Below are 14,113 nucleotides of genomic sequence, written 5' to 3'. Positions count from 1 at the left end.
GGGGCAGTGCACCAGTGCCACCTTCTCACTCCAAACTCACTTGGTTTCCGTTTTTGCTGATGTCTCTTCCACAGCACCGTTTAAAACCGGAGGGAACGTCTTCGGACTCCTTGCCCCGTCGTCAGATGCCTTTGATGTGCTAATTGCAACAGAAACCAAGTCATTACGGTGTGGGGGGTTAAAGGAACAGACCACTAGATGCAGCCGCCTCCCAGATCCTTGCAATGACCAGCCAAGCAGAAGGAATCTTCTATAGTAGGTAGACACAAAATGCAGGAGTAACTCGGCGGGACAGGCAGCATCTCTGGAGGGAAGGAATGGGTGACCTCTCCGGTCGAGACCCTTCTTCAGACTGAAGAAGGGTCTCGACCCGAGACGTCACCCATTCCTTCTCTCCACAGATGCTGCCTGTCCCGCCGAGTTACTCCTGCATTTTGTGTCTACCTTCGATTTAAACCAGCGTCTGCAGTTCCTTCCTACTCAGAAGGAATCTTCTCGTCCACCTCTGGCCCAAAGCGCTGAAAACACCAGGGTCGAGGCAGACACCGGGGGCCTGGTGGCTGTGCTGGCATCTCAACCCAAAAACACTGGTCTCGTGATAAAAATAATGAATCTAAGGAAGCAAAATCTCGTAACAATGATAGCAAAATGCAACGTGTCCAGTCACCAATGGACCAGTTCTATCATTGGAAATGGGCGCAAAAGAATCCTCAAAATTCTGGGTTAAAAAGTTCACGATTCCTTGTTATAAATGTAGTATTTAGCTTCTGTAAACCAAACGTTTCTCTCTCTCACGCTCTCTCTCTCTCATTCTCTCTCTCTCAATCTCTCTCTCTCTCTCTCTCGTTCTCTCTCTCGTTCTCTCTCTCTCGTTCTCTCTCTCGTTCTCTCTCTCTCTCGTTCTCTCTCTCTCGTTCTCTCTCTCTCTCTCGTTCTCTCTCTCTCTCGTTCTCGCTCTCTCTCATTCTCGCTTTCTCTCTCGTTCTCGCTCTCTCTCTCTCTCTCTCTCTCTCATTCTCGCTCTCTCTCTCTCTCTCTCTCTCTCGCTCCCTCCCTGTGACGATGGATGAATTAGCAACTTCGGAAACCCATCATTAAAGAATGTGTGAAAGAGCTGGATTAAGACACACAGTTCACATTAAGAGTTACCCATAACCTCTTCTCTCTGAATTGACTTGAATCAAGAGTACAGAGGTAAAATGACAAATTTCCAGCCAAAACACAGATTTAAAAGAAAAGGTAGATACACACACACACTGGTAACATAAAATGACATCATTGGTACATAAGGTGGTGAAGGCTTTTGGCACACTGTCCTTCATCAGTCAAGGAATGGAGTACAGAAGTTAGGTCATTATGTTACGTTGTACCAAACATTATTGAGACTGAGCGTGGAGTAATGTGCTGGGTTTTGGTCACTCTGCTACAGGAATGAGGCCATTAAGCCGGAAAGCTTAAGATGATTTACTGGGACGTTGCCAGGCCTCGAGAGCCTGAGCTACAGGGAGCGGTTGGGCAGGCTAGGACTTTCTTCCTTGGTGCACAGAAAGCTGGGTGGTGATCGTATGAAGTTGCGTAAAACCATGAGGGGGATAGATGAGGTGAATGCACAATATCTTTTTTTTCCCCAGGATAGGAGAGTCAAAAACTAGAGAGTGTTGATTTAAGGTGAGAGGAGAACGATTTAGCAAATGATATGTTGGATGCAGAGGCTGGTGGGGGCTGAAAGGTGAGCAGCAAGAACTCTACCCCTGATCTGTCTGGGGAGTGGGTGGGATGAGACGCAAGTGAAACCGCGGCAGGTGGGGAAAGCACAACGAGGGACTGAGAACAAATAGTGAAAGATTATGATGAACATAAAAGTTACCAGCTGTCATCAAAATATATAAAAATGAAAAAGGAAGCAAAGATGACTGAGAGATCATGTCATAAGGAATGTTATGATGGAGAATAATGACAATAGACAATAGACAATAGACAATAGGTGCAGGAGTAGGCCATTCAGCCCTTCGAGCCAGCACCGCCATTCAACGCGATCATGGCTGATCACTCTCAATCAGTACCCCGTTCCTGCCTTCTCCCCATACCCCCTCACTCCGCTATCCTTAAGAGCTCTATCCAGCTCTCTCTTGAAAGCATCCAACGAACTGGCCTCCACTGCCTTCTGAGGCAGAGAATTCCACACCTTCACCACCCTCTGACTGAAAAAGTTCTTCCTCATCTCCGTTCTAAATGGCCTACCCCTTATTCTCAAACTGTGGCCCCTTGTTCTGGACTCCCCCAACATTGGGAACATGTTATCTGCCTCTAATGTGTCCAATCCCCTAATTATCTTATATGTTTCAATAAGATCCCCCCTCATCCTTCTAAATTCCAGTGTATACAAGCCCAATCGCTCCAGCCTTTCAACATACGACAGTCCCGCCATTCCGGGAATTAACCTAGTGAACCTACGCTGCACGCCCTCCATAGCAAGAATATCCTTCCTCAAATTTGGAGACCAAAACTGCACACAGTACTCCAGTACTCCAGTACTCCAGAAAGAAATTCAATGCTTTTATAAGGTCAGAAATATCAGATATGCAAGGGAACTTAGAAATAACATCTGGGACTTTAGCAGATTTTGGGCAGGTTTAGATTTAGATTTAGAGATACAGCGCGGAAACAGGCCCTTCGGCCCACCGGGTCCGCGCCGCCCAGCGATCCCCGCACACTAACATTATCCTACACCCACTAGGGATAAAAAAAAATTACATTTGCCCAGCCAATTAACCTACATACCTGTACGACCCTAACCCTAACGATAAATCTGAAACTGAGATTGAGCAACTGTTATCAAATCAAATCAGAAGGCAGTGGAGGCCAATTCTCTGAATGCATTCAAGAGAGAGCTGGATAGAGCTCTTAAGGAGAGCGGAGTCAGGGGGTATGGGGAGAAGGCAGGAACAGGGTACTGATTGAGAATGATCAGCCATGATCACATTGAATGGCGGTGCTGGCTCAAAGGGCCGAATGGCCTCCTCCTGCACCTATTGTCTATTGTCATGAATGATAGGAACAGAATGAGGCCATTCGGCCCATCAGATCTACTCCGCCATTCAATCGTGGCTGATCGATCTCTCCCTCCTAACCCCATTCTCCTGCCTTCACCCCATAACCCCTGACACCCGTGCTAATCAAGAGTCTACCTATCTCTGTCGTAAAAATATCCATTGACAGGCTCGGAGACGGAAAGATCTTCTCAGATACCTTTGAATCAAACAAATCCATTTTCACAACTAGACGCAGAATAAATATTTCAACTTCCTACACAGATTGCAGATCTAAAAATTGTAGTAGAAGTGTTTAATCTTAGAACAAGCCAGAAGTTGGCAGCAGAGTGCTGTATATCGGTCTCAATTACCAACGTCACCTTCCAGAGTAAGTCAGTCCAGGGTTTATGATACTCATTAGTGGTAGGAGTAAGGTCAAAAGGAAAGAGTAGAATTAGGCCATTCGGCCCATCAAGTCTACTCCACCATTCAATCATGGCTGATCTTTCTCTCCCTAACCCCACTCTCCTGCCTTCTCCCCGTAACCCCTGACACCCGTACTAATCAAGAATCTATCTCTGCCTTAAAAATAACCACTGACTTGGAATTCCACAGATTCACCGCCCTCTGACTAAAGAAATTCCTCCTCATCTCCTTCCAAAAGGAACGTCCTTTAATTCTGAGGCCTTTAATTCTAAACCTTTGGTCCTAGACTCTCGCACTAGTGGAAACATCCTCTCCACATCCACTCTATCCAAACCTTTCACTATTCGGTAAGTTGTCCAAGCCTTTCACTGTTCGGCAAGTTTTAAAACACAAGAAAATTCAACAGTCAACGTCAACACAGCAAAGCGCCTGAAACAAAATAAATAAGCACTCTCAGTTTAAGTGTCAAAGTGATGCTGTTTGAAGATTAAATGTCAGTAGGGAGAGTGGAAGAACTCCACCATGCCATAATTAGATGAGACACTAAAAGCTGGAGAAACTCAGCGAGTTAGGCAGCATCTCTGGAGAAAAGAAATAGGTGACATTTCAGGTCGAGACCTATCTTCGACCCAAAACGTCACATTTTCCCTTTCTCCAGAGACGCTATCTGGCCCGCTGAGTTACTCCAACTTTTTGTGTCAATCTTCAGCTTAAACCAGCATCTGCAGTTCATTCCCACATAACTAGCTGGGACCTTGGTGTCTCCCAGTGCAACACTGAAATGTAAGAGAAGATTGTGTGCGCAAATCTCTTAGGTGGGGCTCAAACTCACTTACCCAATTTTCTCCAAATAACTACCTCAGCCACTTCCTATGATAAAACATTCCCCAATGCCATGTGAGAAGCATAGCTGAACTCCTCACTGTGTGTTCACATCACATCACATCACAAATCTTTTGCCACTGATTCTCCAACAGAAGAAAATACTTAGATCAAACCGAAACAGTGAACAAATGCATTTTAAACTTTCCGGTCAACTTAACTACAGACTTTCAGGCATTTTCCTACCATTTTTTTTATCCCGAGTTCATTTATAGTTTCTTAGCCCAGTTCCAAATGATTCTTACATACAAGACATTAAAACTGACCTAGTACTTACACCACCAGTGTACCTGGTCTAAGCTTTCTCCAGTTATGAACAGCATTACCAGGTGTATTTCTACATTAGAAAGCCAGTCACTTTCTCTCAGTGCCGCTGCGTTGCCTGATGCCTGATGCCATGGCCACATTTTTCTAACTCTCACGTGCCACTTTATCAAATACCATCTGAAAGTCTTATATACATCCTCTGTAATAGTCCGACTTATCCACCTACCTCTTCAGAAAGAAGTTTTAAAATTAGTTAAACACGACCTTAATCAGTGTTGGCATCAACCTGATTAACCCATGCATTGCTGGACAATTGCAAACCGCATTTGGGAAAAAATGTATTTCCAAAAACTTCCCCACAACCCAATTAAAAAAAAACTTTTACTCGTATCCTGATCAAAAGATTGTTAGTCACTCTTTTAGATTACAGCGCGGAAACAGGCCAAGTCCGTGCCGACCAGCGATCATCCCGTACACTAACACTATTCTACACATTTGGGACAATTTACAGAAGCCAATTAACCTACAAACCTGCACGTCTTTGGAGTGTGGCACGAAACCGGAGCACCCGGAGAAACCCACGCAGTCACGGGGAGAACGTGCAAACTCCACACAAACAGCACCCATGGTCGGGATCGAACCCGGGTCTCTGGCGCTGTAAGGCAGCAACTCTACCGCTGCACCACTGTGCTGCCTTACTCAACAGTCCCGGGACTGTGTGCACAATAGGTTATAATCGAGTAGGTAGTGACCGCCTCTAATACAAGCTTGCTGACTTTTTCAAGTTCTCTCCCCCTGATGTACTAAGTTCGTACCTCTGTTCATGCCGTTCAGGTTCTGACGTTTGGGGAACTGGGTTAGCTTTGGAGGCCTCACAGCTGTCCTGTACATTTCCTGCAGTAGGTCCTTCTTCGGAGGTAGTTAAGAGTTCTTCCTCACTGCACAAGAGATTCAGACAAGTGAGCTTCATTACCGAACGGGAATTTAATCTTTCTAATCCCTTTTTTGGAAACCAAGTCATTGCGACATTTGTTGAATAGCAATTAATAACAAAATATTACAAGCGCAGAGTAGGTGCTTGAGCAGTTAAAGGCAAAAGCAAAATTACACAGTGAATGTTTCAATAAGAAGTGTTCAGGTGGAACCTGTCTCTTCCATATGGTCATATGTTTGAGGAGAATTAGGCCATTCGGCCCATCAAGTTTACTCCGCCATTCAATCATGGCTGATCCATCTTTCCCTCTCAACCCCATTCTCCTGCATTTCTCCCCATAACCCCCGACACCCGGACTCAAGAGTATTCAAGAGAGAGTACTTAATATGTATTCAAGAGAGGTAGTTAGATAGAGCTCTTAGGGCTCAGAATCAAGGGATAAGGGGTACTGATTTTGGATGATCAGCCATGATCATATTGAATGGCGGTGCTGGATCGAAGGGCTGAATAGACAATAGGTGCAGGAGGAGGCCATTCGGCCCTTCGAGCCAGCACCGCCATTCAATGTGATCATGGCTGAATGTGATCAGAATGGCCTGCTCCTGCCCTATCTTCCATGTTTCTAATCAAGAATCTGTCAATCTCCACCGTAAAAATACCCAACAGTCGTCTATGACAATGAATTCCACAGAACTCCCTTTCAAATAGTCAAAACCTCTTCCCAGTAGTTTTCTCTTTTCTTCCAAGTCTATCCTTTGTGCACTCACTAAAATGTTCAAAGTTGCCCTTGGCCCAGTTTGGATTTCAACTTTCTTTATCTATAACTATGATAACGCTGTGATACATGGACTTCAGTAACTCGCGCTGTTCGCTGCAATTAGCCCAATATAACATTTCACAGTTACCTGGTGCGTGTTTTAGCTTCTGCTTTGTTCACCTCAGGGGGCAAGACTGCTTCTGGCACCGAGCCGTTGAGAATGGCCACGTTTTCCGCCGCTGGTTTCTCCGTGTCGGCGTGCGACGTCATACCCGTTTTTGTGGCGTCCGGCACTTTTGCGTCTTCTCCGCAGCTCAGCCCGCCCATGGACTCTGCACAGCCAACGAGGGGACACGTTTTAGACATTAGACAATAGGTGCAGGAGGCCATTCGGCCCTTCGAGCCAGCACCGCCATTCACCGTGATCATGGCTGATCATCCACAATCAGTATCCCGTTCCTGCCCTCTCCCCATATCCCTCGACCGCTATCTTTAAGAACTCTATCTAACTCTCTCATGAAATCATCCATGGGAATCGGCCTCCACTGCCTTCTGAGGCTGAGAGTTCCACAGCTTCATAACTCTCCGAGTGAAAAAGCTTTTCCTCATCTCCGTTCTAAATGGCCTACCCCTTATTCTTAAACTGTGGCCCAGGTTCGGGACTCCCCCAACATTGGGAACATGTTTCCTGCCTCTAGCGTGTCCAATCCCTTAATAATCTTATACGTTTCAATAAGATCCCCTCTCATCCTTCTAAATCCCAGACTATACAAGCTCAACGACATTAACAACGATTTTAACGACATTAGTGCTGCCCTCATCGCACACCATTCCTCTTGCTTTTGAACACTGTTCCCTTTCGCCTTTAGACATAGTGTAGAAACAGGCCCTCTGGCCCACCGAGCCCGCGCCGACCAGCGATCAACCCGTACCCTTGCACTATTTTACACACCAGGGACAATTTACTATATTTTTGTACTGTGGTCAGTCAACCTACGATCTTTGGGGAGTGTGACGAACCCGGAACACCCGGAGAAACCCCACACGGACACAGGGAGAACGTACAATCTTCATCCACACAGCACCCGGCTCTCTGGCGCGGTGAGACAGCAACTCTACCGCCGCGCCGACCCTGAACCTCCACCACTTCGAGGGGTGAGATGGCAGAATCGTTGGATGCCGTCAGTACCTCGAACAGCGTGTGTTGGCAGCTCTGGACAAGAACAGACTGCATCACAGCCGTACTGCACTCCTTTGGAAATGTCCCCCGGAGAGCACGTTGTACAGTGATTACGCTTATGAATAATGCCCGATTTATCATCTCTCTGGCCCAGTCAGGTCTAGAGTGATCTTTGCATGCTCTTATTATTCTAACCACGGTTATATTATTGGGCACAGTCTGTGCATCAAATTTAGATTTTCCTGGGTTAGTACAGGCAAGCTCTTAATCTCCTGAGCCTAGACAGCGCGGCTTACATTAGTCAGCTGATGCATTTTATTATTCCTTTGCCATAATACTCAGGCCCCAGCTTCCATTATTAATGTCCATTATCTTCATGGTTATAAAGGTATAGATATATCTGTCCCCCCCTCAATCAAATAGCTACTAACTCACAGATGGCGCAGTGTTGTGGACAGTAACAGAGACCAGATCTTGGCATCAGCACTTGCAGACGTGCGAGAGGGAGTGAAGGAGCCGAGATATAAAACTAAACCATCAACAACCCATCGCTGGTTAACCAGTCACGTATTGGAGGTGCGTAATGCAGATTGGAAAACAAACATGACTCATGACTCCACGGGTCAGGCAGCTTCTCAGGAGAACATGAGCGAGTGTGAGAGAGTGTGAGAGTGAGAGTGTGATAGAGTGTGAGTGTGATTGAGTGTGTGTGTGTGTGATGCAGTGTGAGTGTGATAGAGTGTGAGTGTGATGCAGTGCGTGTGTGATAGAATGCGAGTGTGATAGTGAGTGTGTGTGTGTGTGTGTGTGTGTGTGTGTGTGCGCGCGCGCGTGTGTTGGGGGGGTGGGGAAGATGAAAGAGAGGAGAAGCAGGACAAAATGGCAGGTAGAAATGGACACAAAAAGCTGGAGTGGCTCAGCGGGCCAGACAGCATCTATGGAGAAAAGGAATACGTGACATTTCGGGTCGAGACCCTTCTTCAGACTGAGGGGAGGGGGCGGCCACAATTGGTGGAGCGGGAGCACGTGACCGCTGGCTGGGTGAGGTCACGCGGGGCTCAGGGCAGTGACATCACCCTTATTTGGGAGTGAAGAAGTTGGCAACCCTACTAATACAGGACAAGGGCGGTCCTGTACGGCTAATTTAGCCCAAACTACGGGATGTCCCGGCTAATACGGGACAGTTGGCGACCCTACTGTCAGTTATGCGGTGTACAACCTGCAAAATTACGGGTTGATCGAACAACAGCAAAGGGGGAAGTTACTAAACCCGTCAGCACAATCCACGTGGTGGTAGTTTTGCATCGCGTATTAGTCACACAAGGGACTCGTAGTCCAACGTGATCCTTCTTGATGACGCCTCTGCCCATAAGGAAGTACTTAAGGACACGTACAGGGTGATTCATCTCAAAGTCCTGGACAGTGGGGCTGTTTCAGGCAATATGTCGGTTCCAGATTTCTGGTGACACCAACCCCAATTACACGCAGGAACATGGCGCCCAGGGCTCGGACTCTTTCTGCACAGGTCACGTCCCAAGTATCCCATCGCAAATGGAAAACCCATCGTAAGGCGAAATGCATTTAATACACCTGATCACGTGGCCGGAGGTTTGCACCATCGGAAAGTAGGAAATATCGTAAGTCGTAGAGCATCTGTACACTTGCGAATCAAGGATGTGCTTAGGTATGGGAATACTGTACCGGTCTACTGTAAGGAATTTCACTGCGCGTTTGTCAATAAAACCACCATTGAATTAGGTCTGAAATTCTCATTTAAAAAATAGTAAATCTTTTTCAAAATGCAAAAAATAGGCTTCAGGCATAAAAAGGAAATCAGTGTCAATCGTTCACCTTTGAGTAACCCAATTTTAAATTCAATTTATACAAAGGAAGAAAAACTCTAGTTGAGGCACATTGGTAATTCCTTGGTATTTATTCACAAAATGCTGGAGTAACTCAGCGGGTCAGGCAGCATCTCTGGAGAGAAGGAATGGGTGACGTTTCGGGTCGAGACCCTTCTTCAGACTGATGATTGGTAATTCCTTGGAATATTAAAGGATCGCATTATAAAATACTTTTGGCCTGGCACGCAGAAGGAAGGCCAGCTTCATGTTGGAACTCCTTTAAAGGGTACAGGCAAGCATAAAGGAGACATTCCCCCAGTGTTGATGAGCAAGTATTATGAGCTAGATCTGCCCAAAGCAGGAGGATTTAAAAATAACACCAATGAGCCAAATGCAGACTGCTCTTCAGATTTCACAACATTTTGGAGTCTTTCTGCCAATTTTAGACCAGCTGCAAAAAAAAAAAAAAAACAGGAAAGCAACGAGGCTGTGAGCTCAGGCCAGGATCTACAAGAAACACTTACACGATGCGTGTGATCTGCCTTTAACCTGGTCGTTTTTTTCCCCAGGAGGAGGCCATTCGACCCTTCGAGCCAGCACCACCATTCAATGTGATCATGGCTGATCATTCTCAATCAGTAACCCGTTTGGTTACCGAGAAAGATTTCAGAATTATCTCTTCAGATTTGGGTGAATATTTAAATCTTTGATGTGCCAAATTTGGTTAACAGGCCAAGAATGAATAACTCTGACAAACTTGGATGCAAAGCTGCATCAAATGTGAAGTATTTATAACCGGGCAAAAACAGAATAAACTACTCAAAGTGAAACCTTATCCCACAACAGGAAGTTAAGGGCCACTCCAACTTAGGCGATTTTTTAGGCGACTGTCAAAGTCGTAGCAGATCGCCAAAATTTTCTTTTACCCTACGACAATGACCACGACAATGCCGAGTCTAGTTGATACAAGCTACCTTTTTTGTGAAACTAGCACCTGGCTAAGAGATTACACCGCCTTCGGAAACATCGCGAAATTCCCACCCTTACCTGACTGTCAAACTGTCGCCTCCAATCTACCTGTCAAATGTCCTGACGGTAAATAAATTGGTTAAACAAAACTATCTCCTGGTATAGAAACATAGAAAATAGGTGCAGGAGTAGGCCATTCGGCCCTTCGAGCCTGCACCACCATTCAATATGATCATGGCTGATCATCCAGCTCAGTAACCCGTACCTGCCTTCTCTCCATACCCCCTGATCCCTTTAGCCACAAGGGCCACATCTAACTCCCTCTTAAATATAGCCAATGAACTGGCCTCAACTACCTTCTGTGGCAGAGAATTCCACAGACTCACCACTCCCTGTGTGAAGAAATGTTTTCTCATCTCGGTCCTAAAAGACTTCCCCCTTATCCTTAAGCTGTGACCCCTGGTTCTGGACTTCCCCTTCACATGCCTTTTCTTAATTTAATATTACGTGCTTCCAAATGCATCTGCGACAACTTAGCAAACCTGGGGACAGCGTGCGACAGACAGCGCCCGCAATAAGCTACGATACCTGGCGACAAGCCAGCTGTCGCCGAGAAATTTCTATCTGGAATTTTCTTCCGCGACGCGCCGAGACCCGCTACGATTCATTGAAGACTCCTCACGATCATGCCCCCGACACCCCGGCAAACGTTCGGCGACAGCCTAGTCGCCGGCAGTCGCCTTAACATCGTTTAAGTGAGACAGGCCCATTTCTCTGTGCATTTCTCCGAGTTTTAACCCTGAGGCAGCAAATTTAAGACATGATTGAAATAATAAAGCAGAGCAGTGTGTCGTAAAGATCAGTCTGAAGAAGGGTCTCGACCTGAAACGTCACCCGTTCCTTCTCTCCAGAGATGCAGCCTGTCCCGCTGAGTTACTCCAGCTTTTTGCATCTACCTTCAAGCGGGCAAGGATATTTACTTGATTGGAGGATATTAAGGGACAAGAAACCAGCATGAAAACTCTCGGTAATCCTGAAATGTGCAAGAGTGAAGATTTCTGGCTGATACTCACTTTCCTCTGATGTTTTGCTGTGCCCGTCACCACTACTCTGGAGCTCATCGGCGGGGGAGGAATTCGTTTCCATCGACACAGGAGAGTTTGTTCGCAAGCGTCCAGAGGGGCTGGAAGAAATGTAATTCCAATTAACTGAAGCTTGGATGGGTTCCACTCGTGCTTCTTCCCAACAGAACCACTTTGGCACTCCCACTGCTACTCTGTTCTGCCTGTCTATCTATATCAACATTCCCAAGAAAACAAAAAGCGGCAGATGCTACAAATCAAAATGGACAGTCATTCTGGCGGGCTCTAGACTATCAAAGTCGAACCACAATCTTTTACTTTAGGTTAGAGATACAGCGCGGAAACAGGCCCTTCGGGACACCGTGTCCACGCCAACCAGACGTCACCCGAACACTAGTTCTATCCGATACACACGCGAGGAACAATTTCACCAAGCTAATTAGCTGACAAACCTGTACATCTTTGGAGTGTGGAAGGAGACGGGAGCTCCCGGAGAAAACCCACGCAGGTCACCGGGAGAAGGTACAAACGCCATACAGATCTCAGGTGCTGCTCAGGAACCCAGATCTCATATCATATCATATCATATATCTACAGCCGGAAACAGGCCTTTTCGGCCCTCCAAGTCCGTGCCGCCCAGTGATCCCCGTACATTAACACTATCCTACACCCACTAGGGACAATTTTTACATTTACCCAGCCAATTAACCTACATACCTGTACGTCTTTGGAGTGTGGGAGGAAACCGAAGATCTCGGAGAAAACCCACGCAGGTCACGGGGAGAACGTACAAACTCCTTACAGTGCAGCACCCGTAGTCAGGATCGAACCTGAGTCTCCGGCGCTGCATTCGCTGTAAAGCAGCAACTCTACCGCTGCGCTACCGTGCCGCTGGTGCTGTAGAGCGTTGTGCCACTGTGCTGCCCTGTTTAACATCTATTCATAGTTTGGATGGCTCCGTGCATTATTTTTTATCTGCGAGTACCCACATTCAAGCCAATTATGATAATTTCCTTGTCTCAACGCTCCAACATTCTTTTAGCTAGCCATCGTCTCCCGCCTCACCTGAAGGTGGACTCATGTACAAGAGGATTAACCGAGAGGCCAACTCATTCAAACAAGATATTATTTACGTGCCAGCCCTGGCTGAGAGTTAACCCACCACGGAGAGCAGTGTTGGCGGCCAAACTCCATTCATGGCAAATGCATTTTCTAGGATTAGGTGTGGCACGGTGGTGCAGTGGTAGAGTTACAGCTCCAGAGACCCGGGTTCGATTCTGACTAAGGAGGACGTCTGTCCGGAGTTTGTGTGGGTTTTCTCTGGGTGCTCCCGTTTCCTCCCACACTCCAAAGACGTACAAGTTTGTAGGTTCATTGGCTTGCATGAGTTATCCCTAACACGTTGGATAGTGCTAGTGAACAGAGCGATCCCTGGTCGATGTGGACTCGGTGGGCCAAAGGGCTCAATTCAGCGCTGCTTAGACAATAGGTGCAGGAGGAGGCCATTCGGCCCTTCGAGCCAGCACCGCCATTCAATGTGATCATGGCTGATCATTCTCAATCAGTATCCCGTTCCTGCCTTCTCCCCATACGCCCGAACTCTGCTATCCTTAAGAGCTCTATCCAGCTCTCTCTTGAATGCATTCAGAGAATTGGCCTCCACTGCCTTCTGAGGCAGAGAATTCCACAGATTCACAACTCTCTGACTGAAAAAGTTTTTCCTCATCTCAGTTCTAAATGGTCTACCCTTTATTCTTAAACTGTGGCCCCTTGTTCTGGACTCCCCCAACATTGGGAACATGTTTCCTGCCTCTAACGTGTCCAACCCCTTAATAATCTTATACGTTTCGATAAGATCTCCTCTCATCCTTCTAAATTCCAGTATATACAAGCCTCGTCGCTCCAGTCTTTCAACATATGACAGTCCCGCCATTCTGGGAATCAACCTAGTGAACCTACGCTGCACGCCCTCAATAGCAAGAATATCCTTCCTCAAATTTGGAGACCAAAACTGCACACAGTACTCCAGGTACGGTCTCACTAGGGCCCTGTACAACAGCAGAAGGACCTCTTTGCTCCTATACCCACATCCTCTTGTTATGAAGGCCAACATCCCATTGGCTTTCTTCACTGCCTGCTGTACCTGACTTCTCTGAAGTCTGAAGAGTCCGAGCAACCTATTGACATTGCCATCGGGCACGTCTACCGAGGTAGAGTGAAAAGCTTTTGTTTGTGTGCTAACTAGCCTAATCAGTACAATCAAGCCCCACGTGCCTGCAGCAAGTCATGCAAAGAGAAAAATGCCAGAGTGTGGAACATTACAGCATTGCAGTGTTAGTGTTACAGAGAAAAAGTCCAGTGGCCGCAAGGAGGCAAGTTCGAAGATTGGGACTAAGATTCGGTCGGAGCAGACGCATGAAAGAAAACCACTTGGGGAAGGAACGGAGGTGGGAAAAATGGTTACCTTGTGTAGTTGCAACACTTACCCGGCCTGAGAGGCAAAACTGGCAAACACCGCCCAGCCTTCTATGGGAGGCAGGGAGGTTGTGGGCTCCGGGCTGTCCCACGCACTGAAGCCGCCATCCACCACACCCTGGCTCCCACCACTGTTAGTCAAAGGTGCGTCGAAGTTGGCTGTCCACCCAGTCTCTGAAGATCAAACCAACACGTTACTGGTAACACATTAGACAGGCGTTTGGTAACACGGGTAACATTAGATAGGACCCTCCCTAACTAAAAG

General features: G+C 46.9%; 1 protein-coding gene across 1 annotated transcript in view; it reads right to left on the bottom strand.

Annotated features, from left to right (window-relative positions):
• The window catches only part of LOC144611596 (serine/threonine-protein phosphatase 6 regulatory subunit 3-like), a 116,740-nt gene that overhangs the window by 8,915 nt on the left and 93,712 nt on the right, over positions 1-14,113 (bottom strand). Inside the window, exons 19-23 of the mRNA XM_078430792.1 lie at positions 13,860-14,022; positions 11,365-11,474; positions 6,447-6,630; positions 5,423-5,545; positions 41-139 (exon numbers count right to left, since the gene is read on the bottom strand). Coding sequence (XP_078286918.1) covers positions 41-139; positions 5,423-5,545; positions 6,447-6,630; positions 11,365-11,474; positions 13,860-14,022 — 679 coding nt within the window. The remainder of the gene's footprint in view (positions 1-40; positions 140-5,422; positions 5,546-6,446; positions 6,631-11,364; positions 11,475-13,859; positions 14,023-14,113) is intronic.

The sequence above is a fragment of the Rhinoraja longicauda genome, chromosome 40 (genome assembly GCF_053455715.1).
Source record: "Rhinoraja longicauda isolate Sanriku21f chromosome 40, sRhiLon1.1, whole genome shotgun sequence".
NCBI classification, from domain to species: Eukaryota; Metazoa; Chordata; class Chondrichthyes; order Rajiformes; family Arhynchobatidae; genus Rhinoraja; species Rhinoraja longicauda.
Note: the sequence above shows the minus strand (reverse complement) of the source record. Positions and strands in the feature narration are given on the sequence as shown.